General features: G+C 44.3%; 2 protein-coding genes across 4 annotated transcripts in view; both read right to left on the reverse strand.

The window, feature by feature from the left end:
* LOC144497572 (mucolipin-2-like) overlaps positions 1-1,964 on the reverse strand; it is a 411,267-nt gene extending 409,303 nt beyond the window's left edge. For 2 of the 3 annotated variants that reach the window (XR_013498562.1, XM_078219007.1), the window contains exon 1: positions 1,759-1,855. The gene's annotated coding sequence lies outside the window, so the exon portion shown is untranslated. Of the gene's footprint in view, positions 1-1,758; positions 1,856-1,909 lie in introns of those variants that run through there. The other variant, XM_078219006.1, reaches the window with a different exon arrangement.
* A 4,744-nt stretch (positions 1,965-6,708) lies between these two features.
* LOC144497574 (mucolipin-3-like) overlaps positions 6,709-14,615 on the reverse strand; it is a 28,839-nt gene continuing 20,932 nt past the window's right edge. The window contains exons 10-13 of the mRNA XM_078219011.1: positions 14,488-14,610; positions 12,729-12,935; positions 8,957-9,084; positions 6,709-7,560 (exon numbers count right to left, since the gene is read on the reverse strand). Of these exons, the coding sequence (XP_078075137.1) occupies positions 7,542-7,560; positions 8,957-9,084; positions 12,729-12,935; positions 14,488-14,610 (477 nt within the window). The 3' untranslated portion in view covers positions 6,709-7,541. The remainder of the gene's footprint in view (positions 7,561-8,956; positions 9,085-12,728; positions 12,936-14,487; positions 14,611-14,615) is intronic.

A 14,615-nucleotide genomic window follows, 5' to 3' on the forward strand; every position in this document is an offset into this window, starting at 1 on the left:
TCAGGCCATTTGGCCCATCGTGTCTGTACCGGCTCTCCAAATGAGCATCCTCACATTGTAATCATCTAACGCCCTCTTGAGAGCCTCGATTGAACCTGCCTCCACTACACATCCAGGCCGAGCGTTCCAGACCCCAACCCTCACTGCATGAGGAAAAATTCTCACAACGCATATACCTCTTTTGGAAATCGCTTTAAATCTGTGCCCTCTCATTTTTAAAGTCTATTAATTAGTCAGAAGTAAGGCTTACATTAACACTGCAATGAAGTTACTGTGAAATTCCCCGAGTCGCCACACTGCGGCGCCTGTTCGGGTCTATGCACCTAGCCTGCGTGTCTTTCAGAATGTGGGAGGAAACTGGAGCACCCGGAGGAAACCCACGTGGACACGGGGAGAACATGCAAACTCCACACAGACAGTGACCCAAGCCAGGAATCAAACCCAGGTCCCTGGTGCTGTGAAGCAGCAGTGCTAACCACTGTGCTACTGTGCCTCGTAATCTTTTTATAAGGAGGAACAGTTACTCCCATTTACTCTGTCCGCCCCCCCACCCCCCACCCATTACTTTGAGCAAAGTCTCCTCTCAGCCTTCTCCTCTCCAATGAAAACAGTCCCAAGCTCTTCAATCCACCTTTATAACTGAAGTTTCTCATCTCTGGAATAATTCTTGTAAACCTCTTCCACACTGACTCCTTATTAAACTTTTCAACATTTTTCCGTTGTTCTTTATATTCTGTCCAATCTTCTGACCTGTCACTCACCTTTTCAGAATCATTTTCTGTCAATTTGATACTATCTTTAACTTCTTTAGTTAGACACAGATCATGTTTCCACCCTTAAGTCCTTCTTTTACACTGGAATGCATCTATTCTAAATATTCTGAAATTCTTGCATTTAAACATATCTTCTGCCATGCAGATGAATTCATTGTAAACACTTAACAAAGTTGGGATTAACGACCAAGGTTAATGATTCGCTTGGTGCCCTTTACACCGAGTAGCTATTGAAAATATTTAGTTGCTTCTCTCTTACAGACTGATATGCTCACGAGGCCTCCAATAACTTAGTGGCTGAGGTGTCTTTGACAGTGTTACCTCCCCAGACTTCCCTTTTCAACTTTTCTCACACAAAATAAAACCAACTTCAAAAGGATTACAATGCTCTGACAATAGAACAACCGAACAGCAAGAGTAACACCAACAGGAAGTGTAGGTTTGGCTCAGAGAGCTTACAATACCAGTCTGTTTCACAGCACAATGGGGACACGCTGTCAATGGTTACAAAACAGTAAAAAGTTAAATTTTTTATAGCTGCATTGGGCAACACGGTGGCACAGTGGGTTAGCATTGCTGCCTCACAGGAGCACCAGGGACCCGGGTTCGATTCCCGGCTTGGCTCACTGTCTGTGCAGAGTCTGCATGTTCTCTTGGGTCTGTGTGGGTTTCCTCCAGGTGTTCTGGTTTCCTCCCACAGTCCAAAAGACATGTTGGTTTGGTGCATTGGCCATGCTAAATTCTGCCTCAGTGTACCCGAACAGGCACCAAAGTGACAACTAGGGGATTTTCACAGTAATTTCATTGCAGTGTTAATGTAAGCCTACATGTAACTAATAAATAAACTTATACTTTAAATCCCCACATATTCGGTCCAGATATTTGGTCAAACAAATAAATTAATTATTAGTAATAGGTGACCATCTACAAAACTACTAAAGAATGAAAAATAATCATTTTGGAACCTGAAAACTTCACCACAAACCTTCGCTCAGGGTTCTTCTTCAAAATTCACTCTGCACTTTGTGGTCAACTAGTTTTTTAAAAAGAAGTGAAAATAGCAAATCAGTCATGATTTTCTTAACCTTCCGAAACCTATGATCATTAATCGAACTTACAGAAGGTCAGCGACTTACAGATCAACACAGGACTTCTTCCAAAAATGGATCGACACAACTGAACTCTAAAAGACAGGAAATGACTTTTGCAACAAGTGATAGGATCTGACCCAAGTGTCATAAGCAAATAGTGCAAATCATCTTTATGTATTTAAACTAATGACTGCTAAAGATACTGAACCCTATGCAGAGATACACAGTTCAGGGGTAGGTTCACAATATCACGAAGCTTTAGACTAGATCAGTATGGGGTTTAAGAATCTATGATGTCCTGGAGTCTTCAGAAATTAATTAACCTTACAGACACTAGAGAGAGCAACCTGGTAAATTTAATGGCAAAAACCAATAAGTTTAAAAAATAAATAAAAGATATAAATAAAAGAAATGGGGTAAACAGACGGAGAGAGTCCAATCAAATATTGATTTATCTTACCATGAGGGGACTGGATGAGATGAAGTTCTTCGAACAGAAACAGCTGTATGCTCAGCCAGAGATTGAATTTAGAATTAGAACTGCATGGGCTTTAAAAAATTCTAAAATCCTTTACTGCCCCTTCCTAGCAGACTCCCTCTGCTGGTACATGTGTGTATGGTAGCCTCAAGTGGACAAAATGCACATTACAATTTTCAATGCACTACAGATGGATGGGCATTTCAGGTGAGCAATGGCGAGACTGTGTGGATGAGGCAATTGCAGATATGAGCTGATGTGATGACACCTCCAGGAATTCTTCCAACCAGAGCTGGCAACCCTAAATCAGTAGTTTGCACAGAGAGTCATATAGTCCCAACTATAAGGTTTAAGTGCATAATTTAGGCTGATGCTTCATGCAATGCTGAGAGAATGTCACATTATCTCAGATTATTCAGCCAGATGGACCATAACCCTAAGTGACTGGAATGTCCTAAGCAATATCCCCACCCCCGAGTCTAGCTTATACCCAGAAGGAGAAAACAGTAAAATAGGAATACTGGTCAGAACTGTTTGTTTGTCCTTCTAGGTGGGTTTGAGTGGTAGTGGGGCAGAACGGTAGCACAGTGGTTAGCACTGCTGCCTCACAGCACCAGGGACCCAGGTTCAATTCCCGGCTTGGGTCACTGTCTGTGTGGAATTTGCACATTCTCTCAGTGTCTGCAAGGGTTTCCTTCGGGTGCTCCAGTTTCCTCCCACAGTTTGAAAGACGTGCTGGTTAGGTGCATTGGTCATGCTAAATTCTCCCTCAGGTGTACCCGAACAGGTGCCGGAGTGTGGTGACTAGGGGATTTTCACAGTAACTTCATTAGTGTGAATGTAAGCCTACTTGTGACTAATACATAAACTTTAGTTGCCACTTACAGCATGCTGCCATCAGTGCAAATGATTACTACACAAGTAACCAATGTTGCATATAAATTTCAGTGCTTGGGATCCAGGCCATACATCCCAGTGATTGATTGATCAAATCAGATTGCCGATAATGAACGACTGAAGGAACACGCCAACTGCGGACCATACTCAAGTAGTCTGCTTGCAATGTGCGTCAGTGGTGGAGGGAATGTTGTTGAAAGTGGTGGATGGGGTATCCATCAAGGTAGCTTCTTTGCCCTGGATGGTGTTGAACTTCTTGAGTATGCGCTTTGGAAGGAGAAATGGAGGCACAGACTATTTTCTAAATGGGAAAATGCTTAGGAAATCAGAAACACAAAGGGACTTGGGAGTCATCGTTCAAGATTCTCTTAAGGTTAACGTGCAGGTTCAGTCGGCAGTTAGGAAGGCAAATGCAATGTTAGCATTCATGTCGAGAGGGCTAGAATACAAGAGCAGGGATGTACTTCTGAGGCTGCATAAGGCTCTGGTCAGACCCCATTTGGAGTATTGTGAGCAGTTTTGGGAGCCATATCTAGGGAAGGATGTGCTGGCCTTGGAAAGGGTCCAGAGGAGGTTCACAAGAACGATCCCTGGAATTAAGAGCTTGTCATATGAGGAACAGTTAAGGACTCTGGGTCTATAGAGTTTAGAAGGATGAGGGGAAATCTTATTGAAACTTACAGCATACTGCGAGGCCTGAATAGAGTGGACCTGGAGAGGATGTTTCTACTCGTAGGAAAAACCAGAACCAGAGGGCACAACCTCAGGCTAAAGGGATGATCCTTTAAAGCAGAGATGAGGAGGAATTTCTTCAGCTAGAGAGTGGTGAATCTGTGGAACTCTTTGCCGCAGAAGGCTGTGGAGGCCACATCATTGAGTGTCTTTAAGACAGAGAAAGATAGGTTCTTGATTAATAAGGGGATCAGGGGTTATGGGGAAAAGGCAGGAGAATGGGGATGAGAAAAATATCAGCCATGGTTGAATGGCAGAGCAGACTCGATGGGCTGAGTGGCCTAAATTCTGCTCCTATGTCTTATGGTCTTGTGGATTGTTGTTGGAGCTGTGCTCATCCAGGCAAGTGGGGAGTATTCCATCACACTCCTGACTAGTAGATGGCTTTGGGGTGTCAAGTGAGTCACATCCTTCAGAATTTCCGGCTGCTCTTGTAGCCGCAGTATTTATATGGCTGATCCAGTTCAGTTTCTAGTCAATAGTAACCCCCAGGATGTTGTTTCTGTTGAGGGTTTAAAGGAAGTGATTCTTGGCATGAATTTGTGGTGATATAAACAGGGCCTAGTTTTAAGGCTGATAAAATTGGATATCCTAAATTAAAGAATTGGGCATATTGAAATCAAACAGAGTCAAACCTCAGGCAGGCCAATTGTACAATACACAAATGTGTCTGGGCCTGACCCATCAACCACCCATCAAAGGTCGTTACACTCTACTTGAGACTTAGCAGGAGATCATGGCACCTCATTGAAATGCATCGGTCTATTGTTAGAAGCGCAGATCGGGCCAGACTTTCTGTCACCAAGAGTTCCTGTAGATACCTTATCTGATAACAAGTTCAACAACATGGAGGTGGACACCTGGGGGGCAGACCCTGGTGTCCTGTCAGGCAGACATCAAGAAACCCACTGGGTCTTGGAACCCCCTCCTGGGACCTCATTGGCCGGAAGGCAGATAGGTTTCTGGAAAGGCAAGCAAGCTGGGGATAAAGGGACACACTCAGAGGCACACTGCAGCGGAGACTCGACAGGGGAGGTAGTTGTGACATAGAACATAGAACAGTACAGCACAGAACAGGCCCTTCGGCCCACAATGTTGTGCCGAGCTTTATCTGAAACCAAGATCAAGCTATCCCACTCCCTATCATCCTGGTGTGCTCCATGTGCCTATCCAATAACCGCTTAAATGTTCCTAAAGTGTCTGACTCCACTATCACTGCAGGCAGTCCATTCCACACCCCAACCACTCTCTGCGTAAAGAACCTACCTCTGATATCCTTCCTATATCTCCCACCACGAACCCTATAGTTATGCCCCCTTGGAATAGCTCCATCCACCCGAGGAAATAGTCTTTGAACGTTCACTCTATCTATCCCCTTCATCATTTTATAAACCTCTATTAAGTCTCCCCTCAGCCTCCTCCGCTCCAGAGAGAACAGCCCTAGCTCCCTCAACCTTTCCTCATAAGACTTACCCTCCAAACCAGGCAGCATCCTGGTAAATCTCCTCTGCACTCTTTCCAGCACTTCCACATCCTTCTTATAGTGAGGTGACCAGAACTGCACACAATATTCCAAATGTGGTCTCGCCAAGGTCCTGTACAGTTGCAGCATAACCCCACGGCTCCTAAACTCCAACCCCCTGTTAATAAAAGCCAACACACCATAGGCCTTCTTCACAGCTCTATCCACTTGAGTGGCAACCTTTAGAGATCTGTGGATATGGACCCCAAGATCTCTCTGTGACCATTCGGAAGACTGACCAGAGAAGCAAGAAGCTGCCATCGAGACTCACCTTCGTGACGACAGACCAGAGGGCCTCAGAGATTCGGGCCTGCAGTTTAACCAAACCATCTTTACGGGTAGTATACTTGAATCTGTAATAAGGGCAATTTAAGGGTTAATAGTGTTATTATTAATAAACTTGTTGAACCTTTACTTGTGTTTGTCCTTTGTCCACCTTGCAAATAAGGGCACTGGGGTAAAACCTTGGAGTAAGTAAACTGGTTGAAAGTATCTGAGAATTAACAGGTACAACAAGTTGTATTGTGAAAACACAATGTAATATGACAACAGGAGTGTTATTTGGGTGGAAATCGGTTATTCTGATACAAAAAGGAAGTTGGTTAAATATAGCAATTAACAGAACAACCAGATGGCTCAAGGCATTTCTGCACTGACTGAAGTATGAATCAAGAGGGGAGCAGCTTTATTTACACCTTTGCTATCTACTGTCTAACTTTGTATTTGCTAATTTGCCATCAACTCCCTTATCTCATCTATAACTGCATCTGGTGCCCAGAACCAGGGGTCAACAGTCTGAGGTTTCAGGGTAGACCATTGAGACAGATGAGGAGACTGCTGCCTCACAATGCTAGGGACCCGGGTTTGATTCCCGGCTTGCGCCACTGTGTGTGGAGTTTGCACGTTCTCCCCGTGTCTGCGCGGGTTTCCTCCCATAGTCTGAAAGATGTGCTGGTTCGGTGTGTTGGCCGTGCTAAATTCTCCCTCAGTGTACCGAAACAGGTGCCGGAGTGTGGCGACGAGGGGAATTTCACAGTAACTTCATTGCAATGTTAATGCGAGCCTACTTGTGACACTAATAAATAAACTTTACTTTACATTCCACACATTGTGACACAGAAATTAATGAAATGCCTCTAAAAATGTTTCCAAGGATGTTCCAGAAAGACAGACACCGTGTGGACCAGAAGGCAACTCAATTTTATTCCACTTCCAAAAAGAAATGAGCTTTTATAACTTACATTTGCAATATTCATTAAGACTTACCAAATATATGTTAATCATTTACATTATGAAAAATTAATATGTAAAAAATTTGTTCATTTTGCTATTTCAGTGACTACATTTTGGTTCATGAGCTTATCTGAAGCCAATATTTATTCACACAACACCCCCAAAGCACACCCACCACCCTGTTATTTGAAAGCTCCTCAACAACCACCCATCGGAAATTCCAGGCTTGTGTGCATGAGCCAAAGCAAGATGAAAACACAAGAAGGATCTAAAATCAATTGGGAAATTGTGTCACTGAGGCAACTCTTGAGCAGTTTGAGAACTCCTTGTTCCAGCGCTCCTGAAAGGGCCTAATAGCAGTTCCCTCATGTAATTATACCCAAGAAAGAGTCAAGCTTGAATTGCCAAGACCTGAGATGGATAAAGTTAGTCCATAAATAAGAGTCATAGCAACATCCACATGTGAAAGGCATATGGACTTCACAGTTCTACGTAGCTTTACAAGACCCTATGCCATCCTCAAGTTATTATGGCAATCACAACACCACTTGTACTATTATCTTATCTGTAGTCTTAGGTGCCTTATTTTAAATATTTTGTAAATCTGCAGAAGTGGCTATTTATCTTAGGCAGTTTATTATTTCTTCAAAGCAGAATATTCAGTTACACAAGGTCATGACCCTTGTGGGATCAAAAAGTCAACTCGCGATCAACTGAACCAACCAGGAACAAGAACAAATGTTCTCCCTTTCTCAACATCATCCCAATTGGCCACTCCGTTTTGTCACAATAAACTGGAGGACTTCTGCCTGTTTTTATGCTCCGTTGTCAGACCTATAAAACATTGAAAGAGAAACAAATCTTGAGAAACGATACGCAAAACAATAGTTGCATTTCAAACATGCCGCTATCATGGAGTCGTAATGTCCCTCTGTCCCCGGATCCCTGCTCGTGCTCATCCAATCTCCTTTGGAAATCATTTTGCCTCTGCTTTCACCACCTTTATAAGTAGCAAAGGGGGGGGGGGGGGGGGGGGGAGAGAGAGGGGAGAACAGCCTATGGTCATTGGAGACTGCGGCGACTTTACCTTCGGCAATGAATCCCAGGTCATTACCACTCACTGCATTTAAAAAATTAATCCTTTACATTCCTCTGCATCTCTTACTCAAGGCCTTGGTTTCATGTCCCCCAGTCCTTGTCCCATCAGCGAACAGGAACAGCAATGTTGTGAAACATTCATCCTTGATGAACAAAATGCAGTTCCATCTTTCGACACTTCCTTCCAAACCATAATCTACACTGTTGAACAATCAAAGGTTGAGAAATCATCTAGGACAGGCAAAAAGCACATGGAAAAGACAAACCAATGGACTCTCCCAAGGCTCAGTACTGTCTCCAATCCTGTTAAACTTGTACACAAATAATCTTCCAAAAGCTACTTCCTGAAAATTAATATATTCCAATGACATCAGCCTCACAACACAAGCCCCTGACTTCAACACCTTGGACTGGACCCTAACCGAGGACTTGTCAAACCGTGCACAATACAACAGCACACGGCAACTCGAGCCAAGCCCTGAATAAACACTATCAGCTCATTCTATCGACTGGCCACAAGTTAAAGCACCACCCATCCAACATCATCATACCTCGGAGTGGCCCCAGAGAGAACATAGACCTTCTGGAACACAACAACAACTGCAGCCAAAGTCAAGTCCAGAAGCCAAACTAACCACTTAATGGGGGGGGGGGGGGGGGGGGGGGGGTTGCTGCCACCCCTACCCTCAGCACTCCCACTCCGTAGCAGAATACTGTTTAATCAGGGGCAACACGCACACAGATTTCACACCCAGTTGAATACTACCATGTGTATCATTACTGGAACACTTATGCTTATCATTCCCTTGGCTCCCTGCCCTGGTAAACATCACTCCTCCACATATCCGCTAACTTGTAACAACCCACAAAATGAGAGAAAAAGTTTGCAATGCCCCCCACCTGCCACTTCATGCTGATCTATTCTGCTCACCCAAGGTACTATTCCCATCAAGAAGGCCGATTTGGAAAAACTCTCCCACACAGGACTTCACAAGCCTCAGCATCCTTCCTGAAAAGTGTTGTGTTGAGAATTGAACATAAAACTCCAACTGGGACCCAATGTGTGATTTATAAACAGTTAGATGCCAGGCTTGAGACAGAGGTCATTGACTTTTAAATGTAAACAACTTGCCTGTTACAACAGCAGGAGAGAAACATCGGCATCTCATCCACTCTGTACCTGCCAGAATCGGGTAGATCCTTACACTCTTCGATAAAAACGCGCAGATCAGTCTGAGGGAAGCCATTCTGCTGGTAAAGCTAAATAAAGAGCAGAATAAGAAAGAAGCGGCCAGTGTGGAAGTATTCAGAACAATGCATTACACATCAATAATCTCTTTAACGCAAAGTGAGAGAGATTTCTCTCAATGCTTCCAGTTTAGAAATCAGATTAATCTGGCAGTTACAGAAGTGGAGTGGTTCAATTGAAAAATCGGCTGCACGTGCCCCATGTTTAAAACTAAATGTTTTCAAAGTTCCCCAATACGATCAGAACATTTTACAGCTGTCAATTCCTTCTCATTTGTATAAAACATCCTATACTCAACACGGCACAGTGGCACACTGGTTAGCACTGCTGCCTCACAGCACCAGGGACCAGGGTTCGATTCCCAGCTCGAGTTCCTAGAACCATAGAAAATTACAGCTCAGAAACAGGCCTTATGGCCCTTCTTGTCTGTGCCGAACCATTTTATGCCTCGTCCCACTGACCTGCACTTGGACCATATCCCTCCACACCCCTCTCATCCATGAACCCGTCCAAGTTTTTCTTAAATGTTAAAAGTGACCCCGCATTTACCACTTTATCTGGCAGCTCATTCCACACTCCCACCACTCTCTGCGTGAAGAAGCCCCCCCCTAATATTCCCTTTAAACTTTTCTCCTTTCACCCTTAACCCATGCCCTCTGGTTTTTTTCTCCCCTAGCCTCAGTGGAAAAAGCCTGCCTGCATTCACTCTATCTCTACCCATCAAAATCTTATACACCTCTATCAAATCTCCCCTCAATCTTCTACGCTCCAGGGAATAAAGTCCCAACCTATTCAATCTCTCTCTGTAACTCAGCTTCTCAAGTCCCGGCAACATCCTTGTGAACCTTCTCTGCACTCTTTCAATCTTATTTACATCCTTCCTGTAACTAGGTGACCAAAACTGTACACAATACTCCAAATTTGGCCTCCCCAATGCCTTATATAACCTTACCATAACACTCCAACTTTTATACTCGATACTCCGATTTATAAAGGCCAATGTACCAAAGGCACTCTTTACGACCCTATCCACCTGTGACGTCACTTTTAGGGAATTCTGTACCTGTATTCCCAGATCCCTCTTTTCAACTGCACTCTTCAGAGTCCTACCATTTACCCTGTACGTTCTTCTTTGGTTTGTCCTTCCAAAGTGCAATATCTCACACTTGTCTGTGTTAAATTCCATTTGCCACTTTTCAGCCCATTTTTCTAGTTGGTCCAAATCCCTCTGCAAGCTTTGAAAACCTTCCTCACTGTCCACTACACCTCCAATCTTTGTATCATCAGCAAACTTGCTGATCCAATTTACCACATTATCATCCAGATCATTGATATAGATGACAAACAACAATGGACCCAACACCGATCCCTGCGGCATACCACTAGTCACAGGCCTCCACTCAGAGAAGCAATCCTCCACAACCACTCTCTGGCTTCTTCCATTGAGCCAGTGTCTTATCCAATTTACTACCTCCCCATGTATACCCAGTGACTGAACCTTCCTAACTAACCTCCCATGAGGGACCTTGTCAAAGGCCTGTGTGAAGTTTGCATGTTCTCCCCATGTCTGCGTGGGTTTCCTCCGGGTGCTCCGGTTTCCTCCCACAGTCTGAAAGGCGCGCTGGTTAGGGTCCATTGACCTGAACAGGCGCCAGACTGTGGTGACTAGGGGAATTTCACAGTAACTGCATTGCAGTGTTAATGTAAGCCTTACTTGTGACTAATAAATAAACTTTAACTTTAAACATCCAAGACCGAAGATGTTGGAAAGACAAAGACCCTGTCACTGGGATGTCAACTTCAGACAGATGCATCTCCACACCCACTCCTGCTTTCCACACAAACACTGAGCACAACAAAAAACAACTTATAACAACACCAAACATCTGAAAATATTTCATTGGCTGCAAAGTGTACTCCATGTTATTGAGTCACCGTTTTCACCACATTTTAGATAAATTAAGATGCATCTCATTACTACAGTAAATGCTTAATAATGGGTCAGGGGCACATTTATAACAAAAAAGGGGGGGTTATGGGACACGAGATGGGAGCAGCAGCAGGTCACTCGAGACTGCTCCACCATTCAATATCAGAGCTGATTTTTGGCTTCAACTCCATTTACCCGCCCACTTCCCATCTTCCTCATGAGACCAAAGTTCTATCTGCCCCAGCATTAAATATACAAAGAACAGAGAACAGTACAGCACAGGAACAAGCCCTTCGGCCCTCCAAGCCTGCGCCGATCATGATGTCTGCCTAAACTAAAACGTATGCACTTACAGAGTCCGTATCCTTCCATTCCCGTCCTATTCATGTATTTGTTGAGTTGCCCCTTAAATGCCGCTATCGTACCTGCTCCCACCACCTCCCCGGGCAGCGCCTTCCAGACACTCACCACCCTCTGTGTAAAAAAACCTACCTCGCACATCTCCTCTAAACTTTTCCCCACGCACCTTAAACCTATGTCCCCTCGTACTTGACTTTTCTACCCTAGGAAAGAGCATCTGACTATCCACTCTGTCTATGCCACTCATAATCTTGTAAACCTCTATTAGGGTCACTCCTCAACTTCCGTCGTTCCAGTGAGAACAAACTGAGTTTATCCAACCTCTCCTCATAGCTAATACCCTCCTGGTCAGGCAACATCCTGGTAAACCTCTTCTGTATTCAACAATGGGGAGACTACACCCTCTGGGGTAGATAATTCCAAAGATTTACAACCCTCTGAGTGAAGTAATTTACCCTCATCTCAGTCCTAACTAATTGCCCCCTTATCCTGCGACTGTGCCCCGTGTTCTTGCTGTTCCATTCCCCCCCCCCCACCCCCCTTTGCCAGGAGGGAAAAAACAACAATCTCTCAGTACCAGTGGGGAAACCTTTTTACCAGTACACCTATAGAAACAATCCTGGCACTAATGGTTACAGTTTAAAGATAACACCTTGAATTTAAAATGAAGCTGCACAAACACAGGCACCTGATACAATTAAAAATCTGAATGGAGGACAATGGGAGTGTATCAGTTACTGCAATGGTCAGTCAATCTCTGCTCCATCACTTCCTCAAGGGCAATAAATACTGAGCGAGCCAGCACCGCAAGGAACTACAAAAGATCGTGAATGTAGCCCAATCCATCACGCAAACCAGCCTCCCATCCATTGACTCTGTCTACACTTCCCACTTCCTCGGCAAAACAGCCAGCATAATTAAGGACCCCACGCACCCCGAACATTCTCTCTTCCACCTTCTTCCGTCGGGAAAAAGATGCAAAAGTCTGATGTCACGTACCAACCGAATCAAGAGCAGCTTCTTCCCTGCTGCTGTCAGACTTTTGAATGGACCTACCTCGCATTAAGTTGATCTTTCTCTACATCCTAGCTATGACTGTAACACTACATTCTGCACTCTCCTTTCCTTCTCTATGAACGGTATGTTTTGTCTGTATAGCGCGTAAGAAACAATACTTTTCACTATGTTAATACATGTGACAATAATAAATCAAATCAACACCCACATCCCAGGAATCAAAATTCCCACACTTGTGCCTCCAGATATATCACACATTACAATGTCATTCGATGAGTAAGAAATCTAACCATTATGAACAGCTGGTTCTAGACACCAAGACATCCCAAGGACAGGAGGACTCTTTACCTTAATCGTTTCGTAAGTGTCAGTAATCAGAGCTATAAAGAGACTCAGAACCATGTAGATGAAGAGGGTGATGAACGTGGACAGATAGATCCGGCTGAACACCCAAACCACGTAGCTCTTGTCCTGCATTCCGGCAAAGGTTGCAAACATGTCATCGCCATTGATCAAAGAGAAGAGGCACTCGGAGACCATATTCAAGGATCGAAACTGGCAGAGAGAACCAGAGGGCACACAATTATTCTTGCTTTGTCGAGGCAGGATTGGTATAACCTGAAGAAAATCCAAGTGATTTTGTCCGCCACACTGTCACAGCTATCTCCCGATCATGAAATCTGCATGCTGCCAAAAGGGGTTTTCACGTTCATTACATAAATCCTTCAAACAGCACGAGGGCAATCTGAGAAGGCAACAGTAGCGCAGCGGTTAGCACCACTGTCTCACAGCGACAGGGACCCGGGTTCAATTCCAGCCTCGGGTGACTGCCTATGTGGAGTTTGCATGTTCCCCCGTGTCTGCATGGGTTTCCTCCGGGTGCTCCAGGTTCCTCCCACGGTCCAAAGATATGCGGGGGTTAGGCATATTGGCCATGCTAAATTGCCCCTTAGTCTCAGGGTAATTAGCAGGGTAAAAACGTGGGGTTACAGGGTAGGGTCTGGGTGGGATTGTTGTCGGTGCAGGCTTGATGGGCCAAATGGCCTCTTCCTGCACTGGAGGAATTCTATGATACTATAATTCTAAAGGCAAGACAATTTACAAAAATGCTTGTTTAAATGAATAGAATGCAAAAACAAAGATCCGGTTAGAACTTTGGCCTCAGCTGGAATATTGTGGACAATTCTGAACACCATGCTGCAGGGAAAAGTAGAGGTGGTTTCCCAGGGGCAAGGAACTCCAGTTATGAGTAGACTTTGGAAAGGCCTGTTTTCCGTGGGCTGGAGAAGGTTCAAGATGATGAGAGTTTTGATGGATAGAGTAAGCAGAAAAATATATTCCCCCAATAATCAGATATCATAGATTCACAATGATTGGCAAAAGATCCAAGTTGGAGATGGGGAAGTTCCACCAAATTGTCAGGATTTCGATTTCTTAAAAATTCAATTAAAGGAGGCAGCCAGGCCAGTCCTTAATGCCCATCTCCAATTGCCCTCGAGGTGTGGAGAGCCGCCTTCTTGAACCGCTGCAGTGCATGTGGTGTCGGTACGCCCAGAGTGCTGTTAGTGAGGGAGCTCCGGGATTCTGACCCAGTGAAAGAACAGCGATATATTTCCAAGTCAAGATGGCGCTTGGCTCGGAGGGGAACCTCCAAAACAATTCCAAATCCTGACAATCCCAAGTGAAAGAATCTCCCCACTTCCAATCCAGATATTTTGCCAATGATTTTGAATCCAGGATATCCAAATGTTGACCCACCTACCAGAGGGAATGCATTTTCTCTCTTTACTCCATCAAAACTCTAACTGAGAAAACTGGTGCATTAAATAATTTTAAAAGTCTGTTGGACAAGTTTCTGGAGAGGAATGCTTGCAGACTAAAGCATAGCTGCTATTTTTTAAAAAAAGAACCAGCACAGGAACGATGGGCCAAATGGTCTCGTTCTGCAAGTTTCTATTACTATCTGAAAATGCAGTGGGCCTTTACTTTCCCCTCTCTGCCCCCAACGGTTCTGTCTAAGAATTTATTTTTTTTTTTTTAAAAGAGGTAAAAATATAGCAGTAGAATCTAGACCTATGGAATTCCCAGGGAAGATTCTTTCACTCACCTTTTGATGGTAGGGTCCCAGTACAATCCAGCCACAGAAGCAGTAACCCAGGTAAATCATTGACGCACAGCAGCAGAACCGAATGACATTTGGGAAGGCGGCTCGGAGTGTTAGAATAAGGACCTGCG

Source organism: Mustelus asterias, chromosome 8, assembly GCF_964213995.1.
Source record: "Mustelus asterias chromosome 8, sMusAst1.hap1.1, whole genome shotgun sequence".
Lineage (NCBI taxonomy): Eukaryota > Metazoa > Chordata > Chondrichthyes > Carcharhiniformes > Triakidae > Mustelus > Mustelus asterias.